The sequence below is a fragment of the Apodemus sylvaticus genome, chromosome 22 (assembly GCF_947179515.1).
Source record: "Apodemus sylvaticus chromosome 22, mApoSyl1.1, whole genome shotgun sequence".
In the NCBI taxonomy this organism is placed as follows: domain Eukaryota; kingdom Metazoa; phylum Chordata; class Mammalia; order Rodentia; family Muridae; genus Apodemus; species Apodemus sylvaticus.
The window spans coordinates 40,504,964-40,517,235 of NC_067493.1; the positions used below are offsets into that span (position 1 = coordinate 40,504,964).

A 12,272-nucleotide genomic window follows, 5' to 3' on the forward strand; every position below is an offset into this window, starting at 1 on the left:
TAACAAATAATAACAAATCATCCACCAGTTCAAGCAAAAGAGAAAAGCAGTCCTGCTGGGTCTCTGTCTCTGTCCCAGGTATCAGGGTACCCCTTCATCATAACATGAGTATATTCACAACCCTCAGAAAGATGCCAAAAAGGAGGGTCACAGGTCTGCAGGGTTGACTGCAGATGGAAAAGCCACACTGATGAGGCCCGGACTCGCTTCTGCTCCTGGTACCTGGGTGGTGTGTGTTGACACCTTCCTGCTTGGGAAAGAACCTGCACTTAGAGGGAAAAGATTCAGCCTTTAAGGGCTTGGGTGATGAGGACTCAGAGGATAGAGTACTTTCAGTAGAAGTATGAGAATCAGAGTTCAGATCTCGCGCATCTATTGAAAAAGCCAGGCCTAGCCTGTAATCTCAGTACTGAGCATGGGGAGCAGAGGCACAAGGGTCCTGAGGACTTCCTGGAGAGATCGCCTAGCCAATCAGTTACAAATTGATGAGCGGCCCTGTCTCAAGAATAAGGTGGAGGGTAGACCCAGTGTCAGTGTCTGCCTTCTTGGAGTACATGCAAGGTGTATGCAGCTGCACACACATGTAGACACACATACATATACTACACACACACACACACTTCAAACTTTTAGAAAGGTAGCCACAGATGTCTCATAATAATAAAAAAAAAAAAGGAGGAAAATTAAGCGTGGGTGTTTTTGTGCCCAGCAATGTCTGTGCTGGAAAGCACCTCACACGTGAGGTTGTTCCTCAGGACTGGGATTCTGGAGAGGGCTCACAGCACTTAGAGGTCACAGGCATTAGCCCCTGAGCTTCTGAGAGCTTGAACCTTGTCTTTCCAATGATGATGGATGGATGGGTGGCCTCCGGGCCAATGAGAAGACACCATTTTTGCTTTCATTCTCGAAGGATGGAGCTGACAGAGAGGGTGAAACGTGGGACTAGGGGGCAGGGGGGTGTCTGTGGACTCTGGTATCCATCCCGGATAGATGTGCACTTTACCTGTTGTGTGAGGCCGTGCCTCAGTTTCCCCACGATCAAAAAGGGCACAGTTATGGCATTCACCTCTAGTGTTACCGGAGGGTCGTGTGATTTTGTTGCAGGTAAGAAGACGGACTCAGGGCAGGTTGGGCAGGAAGAGATATGAGCCTTGTTGGCTGGTGTTTGCAAAATACCTGAGATAAAGCAGAGGGAGAGGAGTGAACGCCTTCCCACACCACGCTGGGGGAAGAGGAGGTTCCCTCTGTCTGAGCCGCAGCTCTGCCAGATCTCCTGTGCTGTGAATATAGACAGCCAAAGCAGGGGAGGGTGCCTGGGGACCAGGGTTTCCCAATCTCTCTGCCTCCCTGGGAAAAAGCCTGGGAGAGGAGGCGGGTGTGTCGTGCCGCTCCTAGGGGTGGGGGTGGGGGCGGGGAACAGAGGAAGCCTGCTGTACTGCAATGCATGGTGGCGGGTGGTGGGCAGCAGGCGCTCAAGGGCCTCCCTGTCCCTACAGCATATGCGAGAGGCTGCTGAGCGGCGGCAACAGCTGGAGTTGGAGCATGAGCAAGCCCTGGCCATCCTCAATGCCAAGCAGCAGGAGATCCAGCTTCTGCAGCAGGTGAGCCCAGGAGTGTGTGTGTGTGTGTGTGTCTGTGTGTGTGTGTGTGTCTGTGTGTGTGTGTGTCTGTGTGTGTGTGTGTGTGTGTGTCTGTGTGTGTCTATGTCTGTGTACCTGTGTGCTTAGCCGAGAGGGTGGGGTGTTTGTATGTGCTGGGCCTGGGAGGTGAATGTGTGTGTGTGTGTGTGTGTGTGTGTGAGTGACACACGCCTGCTTGCCTGCTGGGCCTGAGGAGGTGGTTCTGACTATGCACCAGTTTGAGTCTCGAGGGCTGCAAAGCCCCTTTGTGGCGTTCATTGTACTGTGGACCCTGGGTTCCCCTGAGGCCTACGCCAGGTGCTGTCTTGTAACACACAGACCTTGTAAAGCAGACCCATCAGATGCTGGACTCTGTGTGTGTGTGTGGGGGGGGGAAGCATGTCAGAGCAGTTCCTGCAAGGGGTGTGTCTTGCTTCAGCTTTGGGGAAGCAGGCTGCTTCACGGCTTCCCCGATTTCCCTCCATCCTGGGATGAAATCTTGTCCCAGGGAAAGGCAAAGGTGATGGGAACCCAGGCTGTGGTGTGGTCAGCTTGGCACATTCCTGTCATGGCCTGTTATGACATCAACGGAATAGCTGCTTTTGGATTTTTTTAAAAATGTGTTAATAAGTGATAAACCTAGCTGTATTTATGGCAAGATTTCATTGTTAGGTAGATAGGTAGATAGACAGACAGACAGACAGACAGATAGATATAAATAGATGGATAGATGGATAGATGGATATGACAGATAGATAGATAGATAGATGGATATGACAGATAGATAGTTAGATAGATAGATAGAGAGATAGATAGATAGATAGATGTGACAGACAGACAGAGGACATAGAGGAGATAAATAGTGAGAGATGCTGAGAGAACAGGAGAGACATGAGGAAGCAGGGCCAGATGATTTGGGGTATACCTTATGCCACACTATGTTGGGTGGGGCGGAGGAAGCCCATCTCTACCTCAGTCCATGCTTTCTTTGCTGCCCTGTCTCTTTCCTGGGTCCCTATTGCAAGAACCTGGGGCTGGGAGAAAGAGGTATCAAAGAATTAGAATATGGAGACCAGAGACTGACTGGCTCTCATCTCTCTCCTCTCTTGTCTGAAGCCCAACATTCCCCGCCTCCTAGCCGCACTCATTTCTCCCCTGCAGGCAGCGCTTACCTGCTGAGGTGTCAGAGGTACGACAGACAGCACCCACACCTGAGCACCCATGGGACTAGAGCCAAGGCTGTGGGTGTGGCTGTGGGGGGTTGAGCCCTAGCTCAGTACTGGCCAGGATGGGTAGGGAGTGGGTGACTCCTGTGCCCTCTGCAGGGCTCCATGCCGACCATCAAACGGTTGTCATGAATCTTTGATCTCACAGGGAATAGGGACACTCAATTGTTCTACCAGCCTGGGTGCTGATAAAAATCTGTCTGCTTTTCCAAATCAGAGACTTATTAGTCAGAGGCAACAGGTAGCTGACTTTTGAAGCCCTTTTTTTTTTCCTAGTCAATAACTGAGACTTTGTATTAGGTAGAGATTTCATTAAGCCACTGTTCGTGGAGACTGTCACAACCCTGCTGTCTGTCACGACAAATTGGCCAGCACACCTGAGAAACAATATTTGTATCAGGAGATTGTTCTTATCCTCCTCCCCGGGGGCTGGGAGGAGTAGGAGCCTCTCAGCTATTCATTGCCATTTGGAAACCATATCCGCAGGCTGGGTCCGTCTGAGACAGATACGGAGCCTGCAGAGATACGAATCATGTCTCATAAGGAAGGCAGGATATGACTCCTCCGCAGATGGCTCTCCGGGAGCCTGAGGTCACACTGACTGAGTCTCTATCAGATTTGAGAAGGAACTAGCCCCACTTGTTTGCCCATCTTCTCTCTCTCTCTCTCTCTCTCTCTCTCTCTCTCTCTCTGGGGACATAGGAAGAGAAACTGGATCAAATCAACTGCCAGTTATATAGTTTCTTAGAAATGATGGCTATAACAACAACAACAACAACAATAATAATAACAACGGCATTAGGGAGGGTGGTGGAAGTGGAGTGGAAGGAGACTGGGAACTCTTCCCAAGTTCATAGTTCACTTGGTCCTCTCTGGATGTCCCAGTCTGACCCCTGCCTGTGGTGATGGCTGCCTCCTTCCCAGTGCTGGCTCTGTGTTAGACACAGAACCAGTTCAGAGAGGGAGCTATGGTGTCCAGGGCGTCCCTGACTCTGCCATCCTAGGATGGAGGTAAACAAAGAAGTATGTGACAAAAGCCATCAGCCCCGACAATGACCATCACCTTGAAGGGACTCAACCTCTCACAGGTTTGCAAGGGTCCCCAGGCCATTTTGCCTTACCTCGTCATGGTGTATGAGTTTGTTGCCCACAAAAGACCCCTCTTGGCACCAGTAATGGGACACAGGTCCACAGTAGACAGTATCAGGATGTGTGTGACCATTTGTTAGTTTGGCTATGAGATGAACATTCTGGTTTCCAGGACAGGACATCTTGTAGCAGGAATCCAGTGATCACTGGGTGAACTTCAGAGCTGGGGAGCTAGGTGGGCACAGAGAAGAGGTAAGATGCCATCCCCCACTCAGCCTTTACCATGGTGCCTCCAAAAGATAGAGGTGGTGAGTTCATGTCACACACTACACACTCCTACCCCTGTGTCATTTGCTGAGTAAATTATGACCATAGCAGCCAGCCTTCCTGGGACCCTACAGCTACAACCAAGGAGCCTGAGATGGCCACCGGGCTAGAGGTCCTGTGATGTGAGCCTAATCCCATGGAGACTTCTTCAGAGCCTTTCTGTGACCCTTTCAGAATACCACTTTCATGGCTGCAAAAATCATCAGCATCTCAGGCTACCCGTGTCCTCGTCCTTACCATCTAGGGTGTAGGCAAAGGTTTGGCCTTGCGCTTTAGAGTCCCAGGTTCCTGGGTCTGTTTCTGACGTGGGAACGCACAGAGAAACCAGGCAGCATGGCCTGCGTGGCACATTCATTGCTGATTTCTGCCCTTGCGGTGGAAGTCTACACTTTTGTTGTTTTATGTGGGGACCAGCGCTACACACAGACCCAAGAGAGCATGGGCCCTTCTATTGTTTGTGCTCCAGGGGATGGAAGCTGGGACCTTGTACATGCCAGGCCAGTGCTCTGTCATTGAGAAGTGCCTGGAGCTTTGGCAATGCTCTTCTGTTTCCCTAGACATGCCCTTGGGACGTGGACATGTGCCTGTCAACATCTCAGCCCTGATGAGTGTCAAACTCAGGGCTCCTGTCTGAGGCCCTGCAGCTCCAGTAGTTACAAGAGTCTCATTTAAACTAATCTCAATAGCAGAAAGAAACAAAGAAAGAAAGAAAGAAAGAAAGAAAGAAAGAAAGAAAGAAAGAAAGAAAGAAAGAAAGAAAGAAAGAAAGAAAGAAAAAGAAAAGAAAGAAAGACTGCTTAGCCCCATCCTCTGCTTCTCATCCCGGCACAGAATGGCTTCTGGAGCAAGTGTCCTATGTCTGTGTCGTGCATCCTTCCTGTATGCATGTCTGTCATGAATCTATCATTGCATCTGTACAACTGCCCCTGCAGGTGATGGGTCCCTTCTGTCCTGGGGTTTCCTTGGGAGCCATAACTCTTCCTCTATGCTTTTCCATCTGAAGGCATCCTGTCTCCCACGAAGGTCACACCCCACCCCCCACCCGCCTCACCCCCAGTGTTGGCAGTGGCCCCAAAATGAGCCTCGCTTGAGCTACTGCTGAGATTTTTATTTTATTTTATTTTTTATTTTTTTATATTTTTTTTTGGAGACTCTGGAACTGCCAACATGGAGTGTTAAATTTAACAATCTATTCCAATCGCCCAAATGGCCCAGCTTGGAAGTGGCCCATGAAAACGAACTCCTGATCGGCATCCAGAGGCAGAGATGGAGCGATAGGGCCGCCGCTGCCAAGTTGCCCCCCACCCCCACCCCCCATCCCCGCCTGCCTGAGTGCTTTGTTGATTGAATTCTGACAGTTGAAAACTGTCTTTGACTCGATGACAGAGATATTTATAAACTCTCTCCCGTTCCCTGGCTGATTTCTCCGCACCCCATGCTCCATTTTGTTATTCCTTCTGTTATTGTTGCTGTTTTGTTTTGAAAGGAACAATTTCAAGTGTCAGTGCGTGAGCCGGATTCAATAACTGTGTGATTAGCGGGCTGGGTTCTAACGGCTCGCCTGGCTCTTAGACCCTCATTGGGAATCTGTGAGAACGAGATGCGCGGTGAATGAGCATTTTTGGAAAATCTTGGGGCTTATTCTCCTTTGAGTCTGTGCCACGGAGCTGAGTTCTTGCCTTGGCCCAGCCCACATACAATCTCACCAGCGGCAGAGATGAGGTAATATTCACTTCTCACTCGCGATAGTGTGAAGTCCAGGCTGATACTCTCTGGAAATGGACCCCCCCCCCCATAGGACCCCAGCTGGGCACATGGCTTCCTAATTAGAGCAGGTGATGAGGCAGGAGACTGGAGTGCCAGGAAGCAAACCTTTTCACAAGCTGAAGAATGGGGCCCTGGGGGTGGGGCTCAGTTGTTACATTTGCCCAGCATGCCCAGCAGGAGGTGGGGGGGTTGGGGTCAACCCTCAACATGGCATACATTTGCTATGACAGCATGTGTCTGTCTCCCCAACATGTGGGAAGAAGGAGGAGGAAAATTGCAATTTTGTCTTCGGCTACGTGGTGGTGAGTTCGAGGCCAGCGTGAGCTACACAAACCTTGTTTTCACAAACAACAGAAAATGAAGCTGAGGCTTGGCGCCACTGACAGGCCCAGCTTGGTCGGATACCCAGCCTGGGGCGGGAGGAACCTGAGCTCTCTTTCTGCTCTATCCTATCCTGTAACCTCAGATACCCTGAGCCAGTTCATCTGTCCTTGGTAAGGCGTATCACAGTCTCACCAGTGAGTGATGACATTTAATCCTGTTTTCTCCAAACAGAAAATCCAAATGGAAAGGTCTGTCTGCCTATATTGCTGCAGTATGACTTTGGGTGTGCTTAGGTCCAGCACACCTTAACCTGCCACTTCAGGCACAACTGAATCCCAAAAGCTACCATAATCTCTCTCTCTCTCTCTCTCTCTCTCTCTCTCTCTCTCTCTCTCTCTCTCTCTCTCTCTCTCTCTCCCTCTCTCTCTCTCTCTCTGCCTTCCCCTGGGCCAGTTTTGTCTTTGGTTTTCTGTAGCCTTTTCCCCCATCATGGTGGTAAGATGGCTGCAGTTGCACCAACTTCTCTCAAGTCCAAAAGGAAAGAGCCCTCCCATTCTCCCAGGATTCCCTCCACACAGGCTCCCAGCTGGAATTAGGTTCTGTGGTCATCAGATAAACTAATAGAAGAGAGTCTGGGATTGTATTTATCTCTTCAGTAGTAAAAAAAACAAAAACAAAAACAAAAAGCAAAAAAACAAAAACAAAAAAACAAAAAAGCAGGCACTGCCCTTAGGTGAGGAGGCAGTGAAGACAAATATAACATGGACTGTCACGATGCTGGGTCCTCAGGAGGAGTCGGGACAAATGAGATTGCATTTTAATTTCTTGTATGAATTGTCCTTTGCCAGGCAGGGGCAGTTTCATGCGAAATGTCCTCAGTAAAGCTAGTGACATTAATTATGTCACTACGTGGCGTGACTTTAATTATGGGGGAAAGGGGCAGTTCCCTGCTGCAGGCTGGAGGTGTAGGACCCGATGCACCATGGCACCTCCTTCAGGCCAGGGTGACCCAAGGAGGACTTATGTAGGGTGGCCTCACATCTCCCAGGCAGGAGAAGATGTGCTCTTCAGGCTTGGCATGGAGACCCCGTTGCTCTGGTTGCAACACACAGGGTCCCTTCTCAGCCGCAGGGGCAAAGCTGTGAGCCTCATGGTTAGCTGCCCACCGAGATGCTACCCCAGCCCATTCAAGTTGTCCTCACAGACATGCTCCCTCTGGGCACCATTACCATTCAAGAGTCCAGTCGTTCTCTGCCCGACTCCCCAAAGACCATCAGACCCGACTGAAACCTGGCTTGGCTCAGAGGGGAAGACCTATAGCAGTTACCCTTGTCTTGGGAAATCAGGACCACCAGCATGCTCTGGTCTTGCGGATTCCGGCTGAGTTCTTCTTCCCCTGCCTAAATGCTCTCTTCTCTTTCTCCACCACCAACAGGCTCAGGTTGAAGCTAAGAGAGAGCATGAAGGGGCAGTACAGCTGTTAGAGGTGAGCACAGGTGGGGGCGGGTGGGGCTGGGAGGGCATTATGGTCGCCAGAAAATAAATGGTACCCGCCACAAGTCAGAAACCGGATGCGGCCCCAGCACACAGCCACTCACATACATGATCCTCCCAAGCAAGCTGTGTTCCAGGCACCGTTATCACTTCTGTCCTTATCACTGAGGGAACAGCACAGAGAAGGGATTCAACGTTTCCTCAACCACACAGCCTGGGGCAGAGGTGGGCTCTGGCTAGCTGTTCTCATCGAGACAGCTAGCCAGAGAGGGGCTTTTCCTAGAATCAATGTTGGGTTGTTCCTGGGCATGCCATCCTTTGAGGCATGGCGTAGGGCATGTTACTGAAGCTTTGAGCTCCTGCTGGGGAGATGTTCCTTCTTAAATGCTGGGAGACTTTAATGCAGTTCTTAATGTTGTGGGGGAACCCCCCTCCCCTGCAACCATAAAGTTGGGTTTTTTTGTTGTTGCTACTTCATATTCGCAATTTTGCTACTGTTATGAATCATAATGTAAATATCTGATATGCAGCGTATCTGCTATATGGCCCCCAAAGAGGTCATGACCTGCAGGTTGGGAACCATTGCTCTAGGAGCCAAAGTGGTTGATGCTATACCAGTCACTTGTGGCATCATTGTCCCCATGGGAGTGGCCATCTGAGTCACAGGGAGACCTTCCTGAATGGTCCTGAGGATCTGGAAGCAAAAGGTCCCATCATCTGGGGTGGCATCTGGTGGTGTCTGCTCCTGGTCTGTGACTTTGGTCCCATGTTGACCTTCTTAGAGAACGGTAGATAGGCAGAGGGATTCTGAGAGCTCGGCGTCCTTGGGGACAGTCATTCCTGATGCATAGTGAGCAGTTAGCCAGTGGTCACACTGTGAGTTGGGGAGTGGTGAATTGGACTGACTGTGTAGGTCCGCCGACTACCTGCTGCCAGGGAAGGTGAGATTTCCATGTAATTGCAAGACTGACCCCTTCCCCAGGGGGAGTGAGTAGCTGCTGCTAAAGACAGAGTGTGCACACATCTTAGGTCACCCCCTGGAATCTATATCTCCCACAGGAAAGGTTCCGTGGCCACTACCCCATGTGTTAATCTTGATCTTTGGAAAGTTCCCATTAGTTAGCTCAAGAAGGATATGTGTGTCGGGTGCCAGAAAAACCCAGGTCTTGGGAGAATGGAACAGGCCACCTCCAGATGGGCATCCATCTTCCTGGGGAGCAGTTTAGTCTCACCTTCCCTGGCTGGAGAGAGTCCCTTTCTTTAGCTGCTCTGAAACGTACAGACTTGGTTGCCGGTGTCATTTCCGTCTCCTGCTGAGTTCTTACTGCAGCCGGCAGCAGCCGGTGCTTTGAGCTTCTGCTTGCTAGCATCCACGAACACAACATGCCTTTGTTCAGAAGCTGGGGCGGGCCGTTCGGCGGCCACGGGCTGTCCTGCACCCTGTCCACTTCATTTACACCATCTCTCCGTAATTGTCTCGTGTGGCTCTCCACCCAGAACACGCTGGACTGCATGCAGGTATTCAGTGTGGCTTTCCGTTCTCGCGCATGTGCTCTGTGCTCTGTGCTACTTCCCCTAGGCGGGCAGCTCTGAGCCCTGGGTCTGCTCCTCCCCCTCCCCCTCCTCCTCCTCCTCCCCCTCCCTCCCTTCTACAGAGCACCCTGAGGGTCTGACACTGCACAGGGGCCTGGTGTGGGTGTGGACCTGGTGCCAGCAGAGGAGTGGGCATGAGAATACAAAAAACGTTTTCTCGGAGTGCTGAGCTGGCCCTGCGCACACATCTTCCTGCCGCCGGCCAGCACTATGAATTCAGATGACCGTGGGCGAAAGGCTGGAATTGATGCTCCTTGGTTGATGTTGGTTTGTGGTCGGGAGGGGCTGGCAGTATGCCTAGACTTCCATTACGGGTCATCAGAATTCATTCTGGCCCCTGTATGCTCTCCCTCCTATCCATCCCGAGCCAACAGCAAGTTCCTTCCATAGCGGAGAGGCACTCTACTTTCTTTCCAGTTTCCCCCAGTGTGGCTCCCGGCTCAGACCAGACACTGATACTGAAGTCAGAGACGGGAAGCTTTCCTCCACTGCTAGATGAGGGGCTTTCAATACCTAGACTGAGCATCACTGCATCCCTGGGTGCTTGTCACAAAAATCGATCCCCAGGCCCAGGACGCGCACAGAGGGAGCTCTGCCTTACACAGCTCTGCAGGGTCCCATGAGGATGGGACTGAGCCACACATAGGAGACATTCAGACGTCATAACTGATAAACCCAGCCCCACTTCCCCTGCAGCCCAGCCCGGACCCCACCTTAGCACTGTGGAGAGACAGGGAGACCAAGTCCCTCACAGCTAGTTATCAGGACATCCTCTAGGGGTGGGTATCTTAGGAGGGTATTGGACGCCCTTGATGTCGCCTGGGGGACTGGCTTGAGACAGACACACTGCAAAGAAAGGCAGCCTGCGTCCCTGAGCCATCGGCAGTGGGGCCACTAGAGCAAGTCGAATTGGAGGCTGTTTACTGTTGCACTGAAGCCCTCTGCATACCCACCAGCTCTGTAGATATCTGCAGAACTGACCCCCAGAGGGTGCAGGGGGTGGGGTGGTGGAGGTCGCTGGGCAGGACACCAAAGAGAATGCCAGGTTCAGGAGTTGATCAGAAACAGTGATCATTCCCAGAATTCAGGCAGGAACCCCAAGAGCAAGAGGCAGGGTTCCCCAACACACAGACAGCTTCGTCCCTCTTCTCACAGCAGGTGAGGTTGGGGTCAGCTGCCTTGCTGAGTTACAAGGGCGCTCTAGGGAATGCTGGCCCCTTAGCCTGCGTGTTCATTTGCTCCTGGCAGAAGGGACGAGTGTGCGAGTGTGCGTGGTGACATCGCCTCTCTGGCACTGAAAAGTGCCATAGTATAGGAAAGACTGCAGTGTTTGTGGGCAGTGTCGGGGTGAGAGCAAGGGGTCTGGGCCCTGAGGAGGAGGGGGTCATTTCCACGGAGATCTGTTTCCATGGCAACGATGATGGATGAATGGGACTCCATGTGCTTGTAGGTAACTCTGCAGGCGATCTCTGCATGTCCCCTCGTCTTTAATTGGAGAAGTGTCCTTTACCCTCAAAGCTACCTTAGCTTGGACACCAGCCCAGCGTACAGCCCCACACCTTGGAGGAGGAAAGTCGGAGAAAGGCCTGTGGAGGCGGCAGGAAAGCCGGCAGTCACGTCTTCGGATATTTGCCTCTGGCTTTTAAATGCTCCGCTTGCATTTGCAAGCTGCCGCACTTATTCCAATTATAGAACGCGCTGCCATCTGCCACAGCCACTGTCGTGGTCACAGCACAGACCCCTCCATCCCCCGCCTGCAGGTGGTGGTGGTTCTCTGAGAGGCTTGGGCTGGCCCTTCAGGGAAGGAGAGTGGGTGGGTGTGTCCATGGAGCTGAGCGAATACCGAGGCAAGGTTCCCACCATGCAACGCGGAGGGAGACTCCGCAAAGCTCCAGATAAACTGAGATAAACCCCACAGTGTTGAAGCAGTAGCCCGGGGCAGCACAGGCCACTGCTGTTCCTTTCAGACTGCCCCACTGTAGGTGACATACAGGCTATCAGAGCTAACCAGCGAGTGGCCCAGACACGCAGCGGCTGCAGTCAGGGACGGCTGGGAGCCATCAACATGGACACACGGGGATTTGAGGCTTCCGCGGGCTCTTCCTCTCTATGGTTGGAAGCTGCTCAGGCCTAAATTGGCATCCTGCCTTTTCAAAGCGGAGAGAGCAGCCGAAGGCTCGGGAAGAAAGATGAGCGTTCATCACGGTGGCCTGGCACGACACTTGGATTCTCTGTCTTCTCTGACCTAGAAAACCAGGCCCTTCCACTCCATTTCAGTTTGCTGAGGGTCACCAGGCCTGCCGTAGCGCCCCCTAGTGGGTGTACTTTACAAACCAAGCAGTTACTAACAGCAGGGACAGTCCACCCAGAAGCCCTGGGCCTCTGGAACACATCATTGGTTTCCACTATCATCTCCCTACATGCTTACTGGAGGGAAAAGCTCCAAGTCAGACATACCCCAGGCAACTGGATCTGCTGAACAGTGTCTAGACACAAAGAATATTAAAGATCCTAGCCTTTGGCTGGAGAGATGCTCTTCCCGAGGTCCTGAGTTCAATCCCCAGCAACCACATGGTGGCTCATGACCATATGTCATGGGATCTGATGCCCTCTTCTGGTGTATCTGAAGACAACTACAGTGTACACACATAAAAGAAATATTTAAAAGAAAAAAAAAAATCCTAGCCATGGCTACCGTCTCCGGGACAGCAAGCTTTCTTTGCCTGAACCTTATTTATTCATGTATGGAACAGCACTCAGATACGTAAGCCAACTCTGTATCTAAATACCTTAATTAGTTTATGTTGGATGGGTGTTTTGTGTGCATGTGCAC

At 51.6% G+C, this 12,272-nt stretch overlaps 1 protein-coding gene across 1 annotated transcript in view; it reads left to right on the top strand.

Moving 5' to 3' along the window:
- Window positions 1-1,496: 1,496 nt before the first annotated feature.
- Rimbp2 (RIMS binding protein 2) overlaps window positions 1,497-12,272 on the top strand; it is a 54,081-nt gene continuing 43,305 nt past the window's right edge. The window contains exons 1-3 of the mRNA XM_052168700.1: window positions 1,497-1,601; window positions 7,788-7,838; window positions 9,344-9,364. Coding sequence (XP_052024660.1) covers window positions 1,500-1,601; window positions 7,788-7,838; window positions 9,344-9,364 — 174 coding nt within the window. The 5' untranslated portion in view covers window positions 1,497-1,499. The remainder of the gene's footprint in view (window positions 1,602-7,787; window positions 7,839-9,343; window positions 9,365-12,272) is intronic.